This window comes from Sminthopsis crassicaudata, chromosome 1, assembly GCF_048593235.1.
Source record: "Sminthopsis crassicaudata isolate SCR6 chromosome 1, ASM4859323v1, whole genome shotgun sequence".
Taxonomy (NCBI): domain Eukaryota; kingdom Metazoa; phylum Chordata; class Mammalia; order Dasyuromorphia; family Dasyuridae; genus Sminthopsis; species Sminthopsis crassicaudata.
Window position 1 is genome coordinate 390,274,712 of NC_133617.1, and position 20,261 is coordinate 390,294,972.

Below are 20,261 nucleotides of genomic sequence, written 5' to 3' on the forward strand. Positions count from 1 at the left end.
AAAGTCAGGCAGGCTTCCTCCTTCCCCCCTACTCCCCCCCCTCCCCGCCCAGGTCTCCTCAAAGGGCTAGGACTTCCTTCCCATAGCCCATCAGCCTTCCTAGGCTAGGGCCAGGGTTTAAGAAAAATGGTCATTACCATTGGCTTTGGGCCTGCGGAGGTGAAGAGTCGTTGGCTGCATGCTTCTCACACTGCTTCCCACCTGGGGTCTGCTAAGGCCACTGATGTTGCTCAGGGCCAAGGCAGCCTCCCCAGCAAAGTCATTGGTGGACAGCCAGTCATGGTCCATGACGGTGAAGACAACGCAGGCCGCCCGATGTCGGCACAGCTCTGCGGGGACTGAGCTGGGGAACCAGGGAAAGAAAAGTCAGTGGAGACGAGTGACTGGGATTTGACGTTGGGGAAACAGCCATACCAGAACCCCAAGGTTCAGTTCAAGAACGATTTAACCAAATCACTAGGGTCTCACCATAGTGGGCAGACTCTGAAACAAATGAGGACAAACTTTGAGGGGCTCCAAAGGGTATGATTCATCAGAACATATGCAACCATTCCCTTCAGCTAACACCCAGAAAAGAAAGAGGATAGAAACAGTTGGAGATAAAAACCCAGCCCTTTCCTGGGGACTCACAAGTGAAACAGTTCATCATACACAGGGTGTAGGGTCTTGGTCTTGACCTGGGTCCTCTGGCTTCGGGCCAATGGAAAAATGTGGTGGGGACAGAGCTCAACAATGACAAAGGGGTCACTTAGGCCTGCGAAGGGAAGAAGTGGAAGCTGAGCTCAGGTGGGTCTGTTAGGATCTCTCTTCATTTCCTCAAGCACTGGGCAAACGTCACACTTCCCTCCCCTCCCATCCATCTGAGCGGGGCTCCTGTCCCCTCCTCACCATTGGCATCCAGGGCAATTAAGTCTGCAGCATGCAGCACCTCCACAGCTAGCCGCTGTTCTGCTGCCTCGTAGTAACACCTGACACTCAACCGTCCGTATTTATTCTGCTCCATTGATCTCTGGGAGAGAGTTGTCCCCCCACCCTGCCCCAAATTGTCAAGAGTCAGATTTGGGGCAGCCAGGCTGGGCCAGATAAGCAAGTGTTCAGGGGCTGTGGCCAGAGATGGGGATCCTACCTGTTTGAGCTTGTCCAAGTAATACTGCTCAATGCACTCACTAGTGGAGCATTTGTTCAGGCGTAATTCCTCTTCCAAGGTCTGACAATCGCAACTTCCTCAGGTTAGAAAGGCAAGGGGAAGATAGTCCCCCTCTTCCCCCCCCCCAAATCCCAGAGGGCCTAGTCTCTGTTTGCTGGGAAAAGAGCTTCCAAAAAGTTTAGAGGGGGGCTAGACTAGAGATGATAGGAAGACCACATTCTGCTCCCAGTGAATCCACATCCCACATCACACATCCCAAAAAAGAAAAGTTTCCACCCACTCTTCCAACCATTTCTCCCTCCAAATACAGGCCTCTAGTCCCACTGCCCAGGATTCACCTTGTAGTGTCCATCCCTCAGACTCTCCAGGGGCAATCCTTGCCCTTCTGCGTGGAAAAAATCCACTAAGGCCTGAAGAAAAGGGAGGCTTAAATTGGACAGGGTATTACTCCTTGAGTACTAGACCCAAGTGTATAGAACCTCCTCCATTCAGCCCAGGCCCATGGCAGGGAGAATGTTAGTTGGAGCTCTTCCACAACTGAGTCTATCCCCATAGATGGAAAAGGCTGAGCTTCAGTTTGGGCAGGCTGTGTGCTACCATGTTTACCTCCCAGTGGGTTACTGCCCCTGCTATTTCCATGTGCTCCAGAAGCCAGTCACGAGTGAGCTGCCTTGACTTCATTTGGCCAAGGGAATCTTTCTTGTCTTAGTTACAACTCAAGAACTCTTACTCGTGATCCTGAAGCTTCCCTTGAAATACTCAATTCTTACTTACAATTTAGGAAGAATCCTTCAACTGTTGCCCTGTGATACCCTCAAATCCCTTAGGACTAAATCCAGTCTATGGCTCAGTAAAGACATGCCAGAGTCAGTACTGAACTGAACCATTCCCTATCATCTGGTGCACCTTTTATCCCGGGGGATGTCCCTGCTTCAGGACAGCCCCCCAAAATGTCTCCAGCTGCCAGTGAGCTGTGCTTCTCCCCCTCAATTCCAGCTCTATCTCACTCACCTCCAATGTATAGTAAAACCTCCTGTAGAACTCAGCAGAGACATCTCTGTTGGCCCCCAGAACCTGAAGAATGACCTGAAGCAGCAGATCCCAGAGAGCTTCCAGCACCCTGTGCAGGAGAGTGTATATGTATAGAGGTGAACAGTGGAAGGGGGTTAAGGAAACATTCCCCTTGGAGCAGACCTCTCCTTTCTTTATCTGCCCTGGGCTGAACCTCTAGCAGACAGCTCCCCTGAGGAGAAGCCTTGGTACTGAAGCTTAAGGACAATCATTATAGATGTCTCCCAAGCTGGGTAGAACAGTGGAGAAAAGCCATGAGGAAGGCCCTTTATCTGAACTAGGGAAGAAGAAACTGGGATCTTCTGTTTCATTAACCCTTCAAAATCCCTATCCACAACCCTTGGAAGTCCCTCAGTTTGCTCTAACAAACCTCCTAATAACCTCTTCCTCTTCCTCCCCCAATGTATTGTGCCCAGGATAGCTACAATGATGCACACACACAAAAATCCCATCCTGTGCAGATCACACCATCTCTAACATCAAAGCCCTGCCAAGGGATCACATCTATCATCCATAGCTCAGGTGGAAGGGACTTTAGAAGCCACCCATTCAGTCAAATGAAATATGTATTAAGCACGTACTATGTGCCAGTGCTAAGAGCTGGGGTACAAAGAAAGGCAAAAGGCAGTCCCAATCTCAAGGAGCTGGTTTTACAGAGAATCCCTAAAGTCTCTTCCAGCCCTAACACTGCAGCCCTTCCCAGCCCGCCAACCCTGGAGCCCTGGAAATACCGGCAGAGGTTTTCCTTCACCAGGGAGTCACTGAGAAGAATCAGCTTGTCATCCAGATATTTCATGAGAGGGGCTATAGCCTGAAGAGAGACCCAGTGAACAAGAATCACTTCTTGGAGTGGGCGGTGGAGGTAAGTTATCTCCTGCCTCCCCATCGCCGAAGGGTTGGCCTGATTCTCCCCTCCAGCCCAGCCTCTCCACAGCACACCGAGATGTTACTGGTTTCCTTGGCCCTGAGGCCCATCTCCTAATTCCATTAGGCCCTACTTCCCTACAGGGAGAACACCAGACTTGAGTCTCTAACCCTTATTGTCCCCTTCTTGGAATTTCTGTTTTCCCATCTATAAAGAGGGATTATATTTCACCTTCAGTTACCTTTGTAGATGATTTGAGCCTTAAGACCATATGGACATGAGTGACTGTTTTTCTGTTAGCCCCTATGAGCTAGATGGCTCAGGAGATAGAGCATAGGATCAGGAAGACCCGAGTTCACACTGTACATCAAACATCCTAGCTGTAAAACCCTGGACAAGTCACAACTTTTACCTGCCTCAGTTTCTTCAACTTAAATGTCCATTTCGGTGGACCATGGAATGGAATACAGTTCATCTTAGAGAGCTTGGCCATGTGCAGGGACTTACCTCTTCATTCTGGATCGAGTCTGGTGACAAACTGATATGTTGAACATACTTCTTAATGTCTCCTACCATCTGGGGGAAGGGAGATGGGGAGGTGAGAAAGTAAGTGACTAGGAGGAAGAAAAGTGTCCCCAAAGGAAGGAAACGAAGGCTCCCTGGGCCCTGTGGGTACAGCAGGCCCTGCCCCAGCCTGCCCCACCTTGGCCGTCAGGTGTGCAATCATGTTCCGGGCCTCTCTCTGAAGATCCTCATCCATAGCCAGCAGTCGGTTCTTCAGGGCTCTGGGGAGGCCTCCTGGGGACCCTCCACCTGGCTCGGGCCACTCCAGCCCCCGAAGTACTTGCCCTGTGGCTTTTCGTACGTGTTCCACGTTGTTCAGGGCAATGCAAAGCTGGGAGTGGGGAGAAAGGGAGGGTGACTGGTGACCAGAGCTGTCCCTATCATCTGGCTTTGCCCTGTGACTTTGTTTCCCCCCTCCCTCCCACTCCCTTCACCAAGACCCCACTCCCCACCCCATTGGGCTCACCGGCTCACTCACTGCTTCCCCCAGGGCCAGGGGCCGGGTGTCCACCTTCTTCCGTACCAGCTCTGGGTAGTATAGAGCAGCCTCACAGATATCCTTAGGGAGAGAAGAAATAAGCCTTCCACTTGTCCTATACACCCAGAGCCCCTCCCCCAAAGAATGCTTTTCTCCCCTCCCCTGGTCCCTGCTCTCCTGGGGCAGGGCCCCCTCAAATCCGAGGCTCTCCAGGGCTGTGACTTCCCCCCTCCCTCACTGCGGGTTTCACCTCCGTGAGCTGAGTCACTAAGTCCAGGGCCTCGGCTGGTTCGGGCCAGGCTAGTTGGGCCCAGAGCTCTTGGGTCTGGGAGAAGCAGAGGCTGGCGTCGGCAGCTGAGCTGCTGTGTTTGGAAGTGGCATCTACGGGCTCCAGCTGGGGTGGGGTGGAGGTGAGACAGAAAAACAGCCAGCTTCATGCTCTGGGGCTGCTACCCGGGGTAGAGCCTCCCAAAGGCATCTTGGGGTTACAGATTTAGAAGGTGAAGAAGCCTTATCTAGCCCAATCTCCACATTTATGGAGAAGGAAACAGATTTAAATAAGGGACTTGCCCAAAATCATAGTAGCAGTAAGTTGCAGGACCAGAATTTGAATCCAATGTTCTGTGATCTTTCAATTATTTCTCATTTCCTCCCAAACCTAACACCCCCCCAAAATCAGCCTTAGATAGGACCAATTGAATTTCTTCCCCCACATAACCCCTGGGGTCTCAGTTCTTCTGCTGTGAGAGAAGGAATAAAGAGACCAATTATACTGCCCTCTTCACCCAAAAAGGATGTCCTGGGCTGGGGTGGGGCACAGGGAGATGAAGTTAAAAGTCTGTCTTTCTCCCCAGCTAAGGCAAAGGATGATGCAACTGGACTACAGAAATGTCAGCCTCACCCCTACCTTGTCCACATCAACCGCTTTCTGGAGTCGCTGGCGAGTCTTGTCCCTAAGGGTTTGCAGCCACAGGCGGATAGCTGGGAGGAACTGAATGTGGAATCCTGGCAGGGCCAGGGCAGGGCTGTCCCTAGCAGAGGAAGAAGAGACTAAAGGCTTGGGATCCCTTCTCCCTACCTTCCTCAGTTACTCCCAAAGAAGTTGTGAGTGATGATGGGACTCCTCCCTTTTTTTCCCATTGTTCAGGATGGAATTTGGAGTTGGAATGGAAGTAAGGGTGAGAGAGAGATTTGTGATCGTCCAAATAAAGGAGGACTTCCTGGAAGAGGAAGGTATGTAGAACCAGAAGGCTGGTTCCAGGTTGAAGGTTAGGAGTATATTGAGGGTGTGATCTAAGAAACTAAATGCAGAAGGAAAGGAGGAGGGACCTGGCAGGTGTCTAAGCTTGGTCATATGGGCAAAGCAAGAACCTCTGAGGGGGTCTGGGCCATGAGGAAAATGGCAGAGTCCTAGGCAACTATCTTATCTTCCAGAAACAGCCCCTACCCCAAATCCCCCCCCTCTGGAGGCATATGACAAGTTATTAGAGTGAGAAGAAACTTTAATCTATCAGAAAAGGGAGAATAAGAACTTCCTTTTGTATACCACTGCTTACTGTCTACTAAACACTTTCCTCATAGCATCCCACGGGTGCAAGGGTTTGGGCTACAGAATGCTGGAACTGGAGAGACAAACTCACTCACTTGGCAAGGAGGTGGGTTCTCAGGCGCTGGATCTCTGCCAGGGTGATGTAGAGCTCAAAGAGGCCGGGGGCACTACCCAGCTCCAGCCCCGAGCTCAGCGCCTCCACCGGGGCCTGGACCTCCTCAGCTACCTGCTCCAGAGAGGACATCCACTGAGAATGGCCCCAGCCAGGCCCACATAAGTTGAGACACTTAGGCTGCTTCAGGCAGCTCAGTACCATGGAGAGCGGAGCCCAGAAGAGGAAGGGAGAATGATGAAGATAGAAGAGAAAGGAAAGGAAAAGGAACCCAGAGAATGAAAAGAAGGAAGAGGGGAAGGGGAGACATAGGGAAGAGGAAGGAAGGGAGAAGAGAGGGATTAAAGAAAGAGGAGAGGTGAGAGAAGGTGGGGGAAAGAGACAAGAAAAAAAGAGGAAGAGAGGAGGAAATAGCAGAGAATGAGGAGAGAATGTGGGAGACAGGATGGAACCATGTGGGCAAACCTACTTTATGAAAATTTGGATTCACCTACAAGACAAATTAACCAAGTGGCATCCAGCACACTACTCTGGTAGTCACAACAGAGCTTCCAAAGGCCAATCTCCCCCCCCCCCCACCTCATACATTTAAAATAAGATCCAGTATACATGCAGCTTTTTCAGGATCATGCTTATTGTGGCCCAGCCATACTGGAAGATGGAGTCCTTGTTCCTGGTGAACTAGACAGAATAAGGAACCCCCATGTCCCCCCTCATCCCTTTCTCCTCGGGCTTAGGATGAAGGAAGGCAGGAAGGGACAGAGGACCCTCGTTTCCCCCCTCCTCCGTGAGTCTGGAACTGGGAGGGAAACCTTGCCCGGGGGCTGCTCACCAGCTTCTCCAGCTGCCGGTAGGTGATGCCGAACAAATCAACCTTCACAATGCTGTGGGAGGAAGGGCGGATCTGGCTGAGGCAGGGAGAAGGAGCCTGGCCATTCTCTGCCTCAGCCTGCAGTGAGTCCACATGAGGTGTGGTGGAACAAGCCCTGCGTCCCGGCCTTCCTCATGAGGAGACACAACTAAAGAGACTCCTACCCCCCGCCCTGTCCTCGGGATAAACTCCCTGGGATCCTCCAGGCCTCAGCAGCACAGAGACCCCAACTTTTAAGTGCTAGTTCTGCTGACAGCTTGCTGTTGGGACCTTGTAAATTGTGGAATCAGTCTTGGAGGCCACCTATGAGCTCTCCCCCTCCTGGGACGGGGAGGAGTGTCTGACATTTAGGGAGCACATCATCCAAGTTCTCAAAGTTCCATTTTGAAGGGGGTCCTTGGTGAGTGAGTGAGTGAGTGAGTGTGTGTGTGTGTGTGTGTGTGTGTGTGTGTGTGTGTGTGTGCCCTCTCTCTGCTTGTTCCTTCTCTCTGACTCCCTCTGCCTCCTCACTCCCATCCCACCTTCTCTCCATCCTCACCTGACAAAAAGCTTCCCATAGGACGCTGTGGCTGGCCTGTAAGTCATCATACACGGCATCTGCCAGGCTGATAAGTCCGGGGAGACCCTCTAGCCCAGGCTGTAATAAGAGGTCATTCTCATTGCCCTTGATGAGCCCAGGGCCCCCCACTCACCCACACAGACCCTAGGCAGAAATATGTCTATTTGCATTTATGAGCACACGCTCTCACAAACCCATGGAGAAGAACACGACCACGGCCCTTGGGTCTTGTCTTTGAGAAGGGACCCTCCAACCCAGGCCCCAAACTGGGAGCTCTACCTTTCCCAGGGGGCTCCAGCTTCTCTGGAGTCTTTCATACCAGTCCTGAGTTCCTTTCTGAAAAAAGAAACCAGGATGTAACTTCAAAGGTGACCACGTACATAGAAAGATATCATTTAGAGTCTAGACTCTGCTCAATAGACTTCTTCAAGTATATGAGCTTGGGGAATGAGAGGCTTGTGGGAAAAACTCCTCTCCCTCATAATCTTAAAATGCAGAACTAGAGTGGAGTTACAGGAGCTTTGTCTCAGGACACCAATCTGGAGGGCTGGCAAAAATGCCACACATGCGCCTCTGACAAAACAGAAGCCACTATAGGAATTTTTCCTCCCACTCAACTGAATTTAATAACCCCTTACTTATTTTTATCACATCAGGAATTGCAGTTTTCAAGCTGAAGGTGGTTTCCTGCTGTTTGCCCTGCGATTTGAATTTTACTAATTGTCCCAAGTGTGAAAATCATGTTGTAGTACTGAGTGTATAATGAAACATGAATGAGGCTGGAGGGGCTGGGCTACCACACCTCCTGAGAAATAGTACACACACATAGAGGAATGGAGGATCTGGGAAACTGAGCTAGATATGCAGGACCCGCTGGTCCAGCTCCACAGAGAGAAGGGAAGACCTCTGGGACCCTGAGGAGGCTGGGAAGAGCTGAGACACAGGAGGACCAGGGACTCTGGTGGAAGGGGGGGGTATAGGAGAGAGAAAGAATGAGACGAAGATGGGAGGAGAGAGGAGAGAAATCCAGGGGTCACGTCTACCTTCAGGGCTGTGGCAATGTCCACGTGTAGCTCATTCTGGAATGGGCAGACCATGCGAAAGGGCTGGAGGCTGTGAATCTGACTAAGACACCTGGGGTTGGAGGAAGACATGAGAAATCCCTGACCAACCTACCTGCCATGATGAAAATTCAGGTTTTCCAAAGTAAAAAAAAAAAGTTTCTCTCACATAACCAAGCCATCTAAAAAGGCCTCAGCAAAACTCCTGAAACGGGGATAACCAGTTCTGAATTATTTCAGAATCCTCCCATGAGCCCTCATCACCTCAGAGAGCTCTTTCACCCTTCTTACTGAGAGCCCTTCCTCCTCCCTGAACCCCCACCCATCCCGCTCAGTAATTATTTCACTAAGGCCCAACACAGTCACTAATTCCTCATTCCTCTTACTCAGTTTTTTCTTTCTTTTTGGAAACTGGGGCTCCCTATTTCCCCCAAGCTGGAAGTCCCCAGCAGCCATGCCCTGGCCCTGACCTCACTACTGATCGGCTGCTTTGTTTCCAGCCTGGGTCAGTTCCCTCCCTAGCCAGCCTGGTGGTTCCCTTCCTCCCGGGGGCTCACCACATCGGTGCTGTACTTAGTAAGGATGCTCTGCACCCCCCACCCCAGCCCAGCATAGCCCACCTCAGAAGGAACTCAAGGCGGCCAATGGCATTGCTGTTGGTCACAGGGAAGAGCTCCCGGAGCTGTCTCAGCAGCAGGAGGGCGTGCTCCACAAAGGAGATGAAGCTGTTGGCCAAACTCTCCTCCTGCAGGGGAGACAAGCTGCTCTCTCCAGAGCCCTGGCTGGAGCCAGGGGCAGCTGAAGGACGTCCTCCCCCCCCCAAGCCCTGCAGCCTTGTCCAAAGCTTATAAACTCTCCCCCAGCCCCCAGCAAGCACAAAGACCAAGAGGCACTTGTGTGTATGTGAATATAGGCAGAGGACCTCTCCTCCCTCCAATCTGGGCCTCAGGCTCTCTCTGCCCAGAAGCTGCTGGTGGTCCCCTCCCTGACCTATACAGCTCCCACTCACCTGGTCTCTGGGTAGAGCATCTGCTGCCTCCTCCCACTGTTCCTGAATGGTTCCGAGGAGTTCCAGAAGGTAGCAATAGTCCAAGTTGCAGGTCTGATGGTGCTGGCTGCTGGCTTGCCAGTGTCTGTGTGCCCCCCAAAAGCCAGCCAGCCAATCAGCAAGGCCTGCCCTGCCTCCTACTGGGTGCCTGCCTCACCCTTCTACCCTGCCCCCGCCACATCTCTGCCCTCTGCTTCCTTCTCTCCCCTCCTCAGTCCCATCATCTCCACTCATCTCTGTTCGATGCTTGGCTCTCTGGTCTGAGGCTGACCTCGCCTTGCCTCTGTCTGTGACCTTAACCTGTGCATCCCCCCGCCATCGCCCTCCCCTGCCTGACACATTGGGCAATAGCAGGAAACATCTCCGAGTCTCTGCAACCTCCCTGGAAGAAGACAGGACCATACTCACAAAATAGCAAGCTGCAGAGCCGAGAGGTCTGTCTGGGTCCCGTGGTGGGAAAGAATAGTGACCGCAGGCCCGCTCAGTTCTCCCTTCCAGCTGTAGGCTTCTGGCTGCCAAGGCAAGGGCCCAACAATGTGAAGATGATGATAGGAATGGAGCATAGAGGAGAAGGCCCTGGTCCTTCTAAGTCTCATCCTGCCCCTGCTGATGCTCAGCCCCCTCTGACTTCTGGTAGATCAAGAGTTGGACTGCGGGCTTCAGTTCCTAATTCCAGCATTTCCTAGTGCTGTGACTCTGGGCAAGTTTCTTATTTCTCTGAGCCTCTATTCCTCTATTTATACTAATGGGAATACGAACACATTTCCAATTTCAGAGGATAGTGGTCAGCTAAGTGGTTTGTAAACATTAATGCCTTACAGAAATAGGAGTTATTATTATTATTATTATTATTATTATTATTATTATTATTATTATTATTATTCTCAACCAGAATCAGGACAAAGGATCTCTGCTCCCTTGGCAAAGTCTGGAAACTGTACCACAGTGTGTTATTACCCATTGTAACTCATTTGATTTAACTTGTCACAGAACAAGTACCTCTGATCCATAAAGTGTCACTCATCATGTCCCTCTCCATGATGTCCCTTACTAGGCTTTGCCTAGCCCTGGTAACTTCTGGCCTGGGCATACCTGAATAGCCTCTCTTGGGATACTTCTCCCACCAGAATGAGTTTCCTAAGGGGCAAAGGCAGCCCCTCCCCACCACACACACAGAATAGGCACCCGAGGAGCTTATTGCAGACCTATTCCTTAACTTCATTTTTCCTGGGAGAGAAAGGGGAACAGGAGGAGTTGGGGCCTCAAGACTCAGGCTGAAGTCTTTACTTCCTTTCTTATATAATCTTTTACTCCTTCCAGCCACTTATGGAGAGAAGCACCAGTCCTGAGCCCTACCTGGTCCTGGCCATGTTCAAATTGAAGCAGTTGGCTGAGGAGCAGTCCGTGCACCTGGAAACCCGACATCCTTCGACTCATGCTGGTATCTCTCTGAAATAGAAGTCCATGTCATACCTCCCTGGCTTACCATCCAAAGCGGGGCAACCCATTTTCCCTCTCCCAGCATATCCTCTGCCCCCAAGCATTGTCCACCATAGCCCTCACTAATACCCAACCTCCTTTTCCCATTAGATCTACCTCCTTACTGGTTCCCTAGTTGCCTGCATGTGAGTACACATACACACATACATCCCAACTCAAATAATGCCACGGGGAGAGCCTGGATTATGGCACACTACTCAGTCCTCCCAGGTGGGAAATGCATTCTCCCTGTGACCTCAAAACCCACAGGAAAAGGAATTATGAGAGAGAGAGAGAGAGAGAGAGAGAGAGAGAGAGAGAGAGAGAGAGAGAGAGAGAGAGAGAGAGAGAGAGAGAGAGAGAGAGAGAGAGAGAGCGCAGAATGGGAAAGAGATGGAATAAAAATAAAGAGGAAATGGGAGAGGAGAGAGAAGATAGGAAAAGAAGAGGAAAAAGTAAAGAGGCAAGAGGGAAAGGTGGAGAGAGATACAGAGGATGAGAGAGAGGGAAAGGAAGAGAAAGAAGAAAGAGGAGGAAAGTAGAGCTAGAGAGGCAGCCATGAGACAGGTGGCAGGAAAAGAGAATTTGCAAAGTCCTAATGGAGCAGCCATGAACCTTGAGAAGTTGTTTTGCAATAGCTGTGGATACTACAGGGAGAATTTTCTGTATCCAAGCCCAGGAGTAGGGTCTCCCTGCCTGCTCTCAGGGTGTGAGTAGAAAGGAAAGGCTGCTACCTGGGTAGTGATCAGCTTGAGAATGAGATGGCAATCTCCCTGGACACGGGAAGAGCTTGATCGAGGCTCCAACCTGAACCATTTGTCTAAGCCAGTCACAGGAATCTCCTGCAGAAAAAAAAATGTCTGCTTGCTGACAATGGAGGGCCAAGAAAACTTCTTTTCACTTCCCTACAAAAACAGGGCTACCTTGTCTCATATTACAGACATGTCTAGAATCCTAGAATATATTAGATTTACAAGGACCTTTCAAGGTGCTCCAGGCTGATACCTCAGCTGAGAGAGAAGGATTTTATGCCCCAGGTTTCAACATTGTGGCCAGTGCCTTGGATGAGGGCAGAAAAGACCTGATTATTCAATTCTCAGATTACACCAGGCTGGGAAGGATAGATTGAGACAGGCTGGAAAGATGTGCTAAATCTAAAATATTACTTTTAATATAAATTTTATATTATATTATTTATATTATAAATTTATATATGAAATTATATGATATGGATAAATGTATATTTCTGATGAGGCAGCTAGATACCTCAATAACAGTAATGTATTTCTAAGCAAGAGTCCCCCAAAGAAACTCAACAAATTTATGATGGGGAAGCCATGATTAGACAACAGTTCATATAAAAAAGAATGAAGGTTGGATGAAACTGATGCTAAGTGAAATGAGTAGAACCAAGAAAACATTGTATACAACAACAAGATTATGTAATGATCAACTGTGATGTATGCGGCTGTTTTCAACAATGAGATGATTCAGGCCAATTCTAATAGATGGAGAGAGCCATCTGCACCCAGAAAAAGGACCATGGGGACTGAATGTGGATCACAACATTGTATTTTCATTTTTGTTGTTTGCTTTTTTCTTTCTCATTTTTTTGCTTTTTGATCTAATTTTTATTGTGCAGCATGATAAATGTGGAGATATGTATGAAGAATTGTACATTGGATTACTTGCTGTCTAGGGGAAGGGGATAAGGGAAAGGGAGGGAGAAAAATTTGGAACACGAGGTTCTACAAGATTGAATGTTGAAAACTGTCTTTGCATGTATTTTTAAAAATAAAAACCTATTCAACAAGAGAACTGTATAAATATGTATACAAATATTGTATTTAACATATACTTTAACATATTTAACATGTATGGGATTACCTGCCATCTAGGGGAGGGAGTGGAGGGAAGTAGGGGAAAAGTTGAAACAGAAGTTTTTGCATATGCTTTGTATATAAAAAGCTATAATTTTAAAAAAAAAGAAAAAATAAGCTAATTTCATCATTCTAAAATAAAATAAACAAACAAATAAAAACTTATTATCAACATTTTAAAAAAATAATAAAGACTGGAAAATTTAATGTACATCCAGCGAGAGAACTATGGAGACTGAATGTGGATCCAAAACATGGTATTTTCAGTTTTTTTGTTGTGTTTGTTTGCTTGCTTGTTTTTTCCCTTTTCTTGTGTTTTTTTTTCCCTTTTGATCTGATTTTTCTTGTAGAGCATGACGCATATGAAAATATGTTTAGAAGAATTGCACATGTTTAACCTATATTAGATTGCTTGCTGTCTTGGAAAAGGGAAGGAGGAAGGGCAGGGAGGAAAATTTGGAACACAAGGTTTTGTAATAGTGAATGTGGAAAACTATCTTTGTACATATTTGGAAAAATAAAATATTATTAATAATAATAATAAAGGCTCTAGGAAAGGGAGGTTCAGTGGAAAGCCTTTATAATATGAGTTCATAGGGTACCACGGCAGCTGGAATATTGACTTCTATTTTAAGCCGCATTAATGGAAGTTCTGAAGAAATGTGTGCAAAACTGGGCAGGAAGAACACTAACAAACAATTCAGATGAACTGAATAGTAAAATTTGGCTAAAGATTGCCAAAGGGGGAACAAGGGAATGTTTAGCCGGAAGAAAACATTTGAGGTGATAAATGAGTTCCCATCCTCAACAACTGTCTTGTGGAAGAGGGATTTATTTTGTTCTGCTTGATCCCAGAGAGCAAAACAAGAACCAGTTGGGGAAATTGCAGAGAGGAAGATTTTTTTGGCTTGATTTACAAAGTTTTTCCTTGGTTTATAAGGGAAAACTTCTAAACAATTAGAGTTGTCTGAAAGTACAAGAGACTGTCTCATTTGGGACAGAATGGATAAGATGGAATAAAAGAATTCACTATGATTGGAGTTCTTCCACCAGAGGCTGGGTGACCCCATCTCCAGAAAGCCATATAGGAGATCCCTTCTCAGTTTTACGGTCCGAACCTCTTGGGTTTCTTCCAACTTTTAGATGCTGTAACATCCATGAATGGGGAGGAAGGTGTCCAAAGCCATACTTGAACATGTGAAATATCTGAAATGTTGTTAGTATGGGGAATTCTAACATGGTAACCTCACCCAAGGAAGATATAATACTTCTATGATATAATAGATAAGTCCTAGAAAGTTGTCTCAGGCGACTTGAAGTAACCAAACATGTTTGGGCAGAGAAGAGAGGCAGCATATGCTGGAGAAGCCAGACCGCCAAGCTTGACCACAGTTTCCCCTCAGACTCTGATAGGATCCTAAATCCAAGAACTTTGGTAACAGCCCAGTGTCCTCAGCCATCATCCTGAGGGGCAGCCCTTATGGAGGTGCAGCCCAGTAAAGTTCCTTCAGAGGATGCAGCCACAAGTAAAGATCTAGGGCAGTGGGAAAAGTCCCCCTCACCAAAGTCCTTGGATCTGTCAAATGGGTCAACATCACAAACCAATACGATTTATTGATAGAAATGACATTAAGGAGGCCACCAGCTTTGTTGTTACACTATAGTTATTAAATATCTCCTATGTGAAGAGCACTGTACTAAGGACTCAGTAAAGAAATAAAGACAGACTCTCAGAGCTTGGGGCAGCTAGCTGGCACAATGGATAGAGCCCTAGACTTGGAATCAAGAACCCACATCTTTGTGGGTTCAAATCTGTTCTCAGACACTTACTAGCTGTGTGACCCCAGGCAAGTCACTTAACCCTGTTTGCCTCAGTTTCCTCATCTGTAAAATGAGCAGGAGGAGGAAATGGCAAATCACTTGAATGTCTTTGCCAAGAAAACCCCAAATAGGGTCATGAAGAATAGGACATGACTGAATAGCAACAGCATGGAACTTTCAGCGTGGAAGGAGTATGACAATAACTATGGTATAAAACATGGTAAAATTATAGGGTTATTGACCTCCAAGTATGTCTCCTCTATTACATTAGCCCTTTTTTAACAGCTATATTTCCATTACCCTTTGTCACATATTTAGCACTATCAAAAGTTCTCTCAATTAACAGGCCAACCCTTTAATTAAACACTATGAGGCATTTCAATCCCAAACTATCTTGTATTTAATTACAAAGTCTTAGTGCAGTCTTGAACCCACTTAGATGATCACTTTTGGGATATACTATATTTATATTTATTCACTTGAAATATATATAGTCTATGTTTCTCTCTCTCTCTCTCTCTCTCTCTCTCTCTCTCTCTCTCTCTATATATATATATATATATATATATATATATATATATATATATATATATATATATATATATATACATAGTAGGTTCTAAAAAAATGTTTGTGGTGATTGACTATCATACTAGGAAACCTCCCCCTCCCCCCAGCTCATATAAAACATTGTCTCATTAGTTCTCCTCCAGCCTGACATACAAAAATAGTTGATGTTTGTAACCCACAATTTCCATTTCTGTGGGTTTTTTTTCCACTGGACTGTGATTTTATGCCCATATCTTTTTGGTTCTTGCTTCTAATACCTTCATGTTAGTTATCTCTCCCATGTCTTCCTGTAACGTTGATAATTATCCAGGCCTTCAGCCAAGTCAGGACAGAGGCTGTAGCCACGTTCTCCCAAGTAGAAATCCCCCCTTTCTCCATGAGGGGAAGTTGCTGATAGCAGTTGGAGGAATGAAAGTGATTTTCTCTTTACTTACTCGAATGGGGATGTTGAGGCAGCCCAGGAAATCATCAGCATTGTCTTCCGAGGCTCCTGCCATCCCATTAGCCCGGGCTGATTTGACAATCTGTTTGAAATACCTGTAGGAAGAAAAAGAAAATGGAAGAATCCTGAACTCCTCAAATTCCCAGGTAATCATCCTCACTTGCTACTCTACCATTTAAGTTTTTTAAACATTTCCCTCCTTACTACTTAAAAGAAGGCTATCACTAGTTAATTCCTCTGAGCTTTTCCCAGAGGCCCTCTGCTGGCTGTGGCCCAAAACAAGCGGAGGCTTTGACAGAGTCAGGAAGCGGAGGCCCGCAGAATCCACAGACCGCCATCATCCACAAGTGCCCCGTTTCTGCTGTGCGCCTCCACACTGGGAGCCCCTTCCACCTCATTCCCTCATCCATCTCCTCACCCTCTCGCCGCCTCAGCCAAAGTGGGAAGGGCCAAAGCTAACCTTTGTTTGAGAATCAAACATTCAGAACCAGGGAGCCTCCTCAGCAGGCCCAGAAGGATCCCTCCCCATCTCTAAGCCCCTGCAGCCCCCACTGTTACACTTGACTTAGGGCTGCCTTCATGATTTCAGCTGTGTGACTCGGCTCTCCACCATTAGCCTGTGAGCTCCGCCAGGGACAAACCTACTTTCCAGCGGTTCTCTCTCCCCGTCCTTCTCCCACACCCTTAGCCTGGGGCAGGGTGAAGACCAGTGCGTCCGGACAGGGCCAGGAGCCTGGGCTGGCACTGAGCTTTCTAACCCCCCCCCCTCCCATCCCCAGCCCACCGTTTTCCTCCGGCACAACGTTGAGCACCCATTGCTGGTACCTGCCCATTCCTTTGAAGCCAATCACTTCGTTAAGCTTTTTGCAGGCCTCCGCCACAGAAACATCATCATCATGGTCCCTGAAAGACCCGGGAGACGGGCTGTGAGAAGCCGACCTCCCAGCCAGCCCCAAGTCCTCCCCTGCCCGACCTACCATATGTCCAGATGCAGCTGGTCGTTGGCAGCATCGTCTATTTCACTGGCAGAGAGAAAAAGACCGCTTGTGGCTCAGGCCTGGCCAGGAGAGGGAGAGCCCTCCTAGCCCATCCCGAAGCCAATTTCCAGGGATAGCCCTGAACCCTGAACCCCCATGCTGTGTCCTTCCTCACCCAGCGGGTGCGGTGGAATGACCACATGGGAGTCAATGGAGGCAGCCTGAGAGCAGAAAAGGAATGCTAATCCGTGCATCGGACTGCTGAATGTGCTACTGTGTGATCCTGGACAAGACGGGGACCTAGATTTCCTTATTGATCAAGGGATGGGGTTAGGCTAAGTGTCAGCTTTCAATCTACCATTCACTAACTCGTGGGCAACCCCCCCCCTCCATCTGGCCCTCATTGCCCCGGGGTCCTCGCTTTGCTGACTGGGCTGTCTCCTGGATCCCGTGAGATAATGGATGGGAAAGTTCTCCACAGTCCGAGGCTGCTAATGAGAGCTCAGGACAGTCAGGAAGCAGGAGACCAGGGCTAGTCCAGCCTCTGCCACTAATGGCTGCGAGATAAAATGCAACTGGTTGCTCTGTGTGAGTTTGTGTTTCTGATCTGTAAAAGGAGCATCCCCTGCTAGGGCTGGGCTGTTCTAGCCTTTGGGGTCCCTCTTTTCTCCCCATTTCCATGGTCTTTGTTGGTCAGCTGTCTGAGGCCAGGGCGCTTTTCTGGCCCCAGGGGCTGAGCTGCACCCCAGTCCTGGGTCCTTACAATAAGAAGTGCTCATTCCAGACAGGGTTCAGAGTGCTGTTCTTGACCTCGGTGACCTGGATGTACTTGGCTGGGAGAACATCTCGAGCGCTGTTGCGTTTCTCCACTTTCTCCTTTCTTTTGCGAAAACTGAATTTCCTCTCTTTCTTTTCCCCCTGCTCGCGGGGACTCTGGCCGATCAGGATGCCCAGCATGCAGTATGGGTCACTGAACCCTGCGTAGAGGAAGCGCTGTTATCTGCTGCCCGCTATCCATCCCAACCCCCATACCAGGCCTCTGGCCCTTAGGGTCTGCTAGAGAATTTCAAACTACTTTTGGTATTAACACAAGAAGGAAAATATCCCCCCACCCCAAGAAGCAAAGGCCGTGGATAGAAACCCATTGCGGCCTAGATCTGCCTCTAAGCCTAATGGCACACTCCCACTTTCTGCTCCTAATTTTCCTCTCTCCACCTACCTCCATAGAAATTGGGAGTCAAGGAAGCTCCTGACATCATCCCTGCTAAGGCCCCGGCCCTGTCAGATTCTCTCCCACCAAACCCCAAGATGACAGTTATGGTTACATTGTAGTCACTTTTGTGTAACTAGGGAGCAACTTCTCGGAACTACAAATTAACTAAACTGGATCTCTCTAGGGCTTGGCCCCCAGCCCAACACTCTGGGGCCAGGAAGTCTCTCTTCAGGAACAATACAAGCAGAGGAATCAAGCTGGAAGCATGAGATCCGAAGGACAGCTTACTCACCATTGGCATCCTTGGCCAGGAGGTTCTTAGCCCTCACAACTGTGACTTTCAAAGAGTACGTGGGAGGCTGAGAGGAGAAAGGGGCCAGTGAGTCTTTAAGCCCCCAGCTTGGGTTTAAGTACCTGAGAGAGACACCTCCAGTACCTGCCGGGAAGATGCTGTAGCACTATAGCTAGTGGGAGTTCTTGGGAGTGTTTGGAAGCCCCATTGTTAAGAGGGAGAGAGGGATGCTTTCTTAACAGGTGATTACAAAGCTCCCTCTATCAACCTTTGGGATCACCACGGGCTCTTCTAGACAAAAGGGACCCCAGAACACCCAGAGGGAAAAGGAACAGGAGCTAGGACTGGGGAAGACTGTGGCGGGCTGAGGAGGGAGCAGAACTAGAATTCAGAAAGCTGAAAATGAATGGGCCACAAGAAAAATGGGCATGGGATTCCACATCATCCTCCCCTACCCAAGGGTCCTCTCATTACCTTGGCCCCTCTCACTCGGTGCAGGGCTGCCTCCAGTTCGGAAGAACTCATACTGAACACCTAGGGATGTGGGGCAGAGAACAGAAGGGCTCACTAGCTGACCTGGCAGCCAAGCAGGGCTCCCAGGGACCGTTCAGCCAGGAGACCCACTGGCCATTGTGGTCAGCCTTGTCTTGCAGTGAAACTGGTCTCCTGGCCCCCCCACCCCGCCCCAGATAAGAGCTTTTGAGATATGGGGGAGGAACAATGAGGATCTGACGCCTCATTCAGGCCTACAAAGGGGATTTCCCCCAAATTGTGAGACCAACACAGCCCCATATCCTGGGGAAAGGGCAGAGGACCGACTTCAAGAACATGCTCAGCCCCGTGGCCGGGACAGGACGATTCCCTCCTCTGCCCTTCCCAACAAGTGCGATGTTGGCATTTCTGCAAGACTTAGAACAGAGGATGCAAAGGGTCTACTCAGGTTTCAGGAATTCCATGCTTGTATAGAAACTTCTTTTTTTAAAATTCTGATATATGTGGAAATGCCCCCTTTTTCTCTTTTGTGTATGTGTGAATATGTGTTTAAATTCAGAATAATAAAAAAAGAAATACTAACCATCAAAAAACACAAAAGAATTCCATGCTTAATAATAATAATACCAGCTCACACTTTTATGGTACCTTAAGGTACTCATAGAGCTTTCCTCACAAAACCCTGTGAGGTAGGCAGTGCAAGTATTATTATCTCCATTTTACAGATGAATAAACTGAGGCCCAGAGAGGTAAAGTGATTTGCATGAGGTCACACAGCTGGGAAATGCTAAAGCTAGGATTTGAACTCAGGTTTCCTTAGCCCTCATCATAGCTACATCTATATCCATCACACTGTTATAAAAGAGTGTGTTTTATATAATGACTCCTTCCTGGACTTCAAATCTAATTCTCTTTATACAATCCCACACAGTCTCAAAATCCATTTAAAAAATAAATGAATGAACTTAGATTTGGAAAAGGAGAAGTATTCTCCTGGACTGGCGTGTGTCCTGGTCTATCTGAAGGCAAAGGGATGGCCCAGCTGGTGATAGATGATAGATATGGTGATAGATTTGGCTTTTCTCAACAATGAGGTGACTCAAGGCAAATTCCAATAGACTGGGGATGGAAGCTGCCATCTTCCCCCAGAGAGAGAACTATGGACATTGAATGTGGATCGAAGCAGAGTGTTTTCACCTTTTTTGTTTGTTTTCCTTCATATTTTTTTTTCCCATTTTGGTCTGATTTTTCTTGCACAACATGACAAATATGGAAATACGTTTAAAAGGATTGTACATATTTAACCTATATCAGATTGCTTGCTGTTTTGGGGAAAAGAAGAGGTGAGGGAGGAAGGGAGAAAATTAGAACACACAGTCTTAGAAAAATTAATGTTGAAAACTATGGAAAAGTAAAATACTCTTGATATCTTTTTTAAAAGGATTCCAACTTTTTCCTACTGGTTCCCAAAGTAGAAATCCTGTCCAAGTGGAGGGATATTTGGATCCCAGTCCAAGCACCTAATTTTGCATCCCAGTTAACTACCTTAGTAATCTTGGGCAAGAAGCATTCTATGTCTTTCTTCCCTTTCCAGCCAAAGTCCTACACTGGAAGTCTCTAATTTTTCTCTCACTCTTCTGAACCTTTGGCCAACTGGCTGCTGACTTCATTATTCCACTGAAACTTCCTTCTCCAAAGTTATCAACGATTTCTTAATTTTTCTCTCACTCTTCTGAACCTTTGGCCAACTGGCTGCTGACTTCATTATTC

At 47.9% G+C, this 20,261-nt stretch overlaps 1 protein-coding gene across 1 annotated transcript in view; it reads right to left on the reverse strand.

The window, feature by feature from the left end:
• The window catches only part of BAIAP3 (BAI1 associated protein 3), a 77,425-nt gene that overhangs the window by 1,833 nt on the left and 55,331 nt on the right, over positions 1 to 20,261 (reverse strand). Inside the window, 29 exon segments of the mRNA XM_074279658.1 lie at positions 138 to 343; positions 631 to 754; positions 889 to 1,033; positions 1,127 to 1,207; positions 1,486 to 1,557; positions 2,159 to 2,267; positions 2,950 to 3,029; positions 3,591 to 3,659; positions 3,787 to 3,978; positions 4,114 to 4,206; positions 4,376 to 4,519; positions 5,033 to 5,156; positions 5,770 to 5,900; positions 6,619 to 6,670; positions 7,196 to 7,215; positions 7,217 to 7,294; positions 7,496 to 7,552; positions 8,260 to 8,350; positions 8,898 to 9,022; positions 9,287 to 9,410; positions 9,734 to 9,837; positions 10,682 to 10,774; positions 11,539 to 11,646; positions 15,510 to 15,612; positions 16,343 to 16,420; positions 16,495 to 16,539; positions 17,258 to 17,471; positions 18,000 to 18,066; positions 18,474 to 18,533. Coding sequence (XP_074135759.1) covers positions 138 to 343; positions 631 to 754; positions 889 to 1,033; positions 1,127 to 1,207; positions 1,486 to 1,557; positions 2,159 to 2,267; positions 2,950 to 3,029; positions 3,591 to 3,659; positions 3,787 to 3,978; positions 4,114 to 4,206; positions 4,376 to 4,519; positions 5,033 to 5,156; positions 5,770 to 5,900; positions 6,619 to 6,670; positions 7,196 to 7,215; positions 7,217 to 7,294; positions 7,496 to 7,552; positions 8,260 to 8,350; positions 8,898 to 9,022; positions 9,287 to 9,410; positions 9,734 to 9,837; positions 10,682 to 10,774; positions 11,539 to 11,646; positions 15,510 to 15,612; positions 16,343 to 16,420; positions 16,495 to 16,539; positions 17,258 to 17,471; positions 18,000 to 18,066; positions 18,474 to 18,533 — 2,989 coding nt within the window.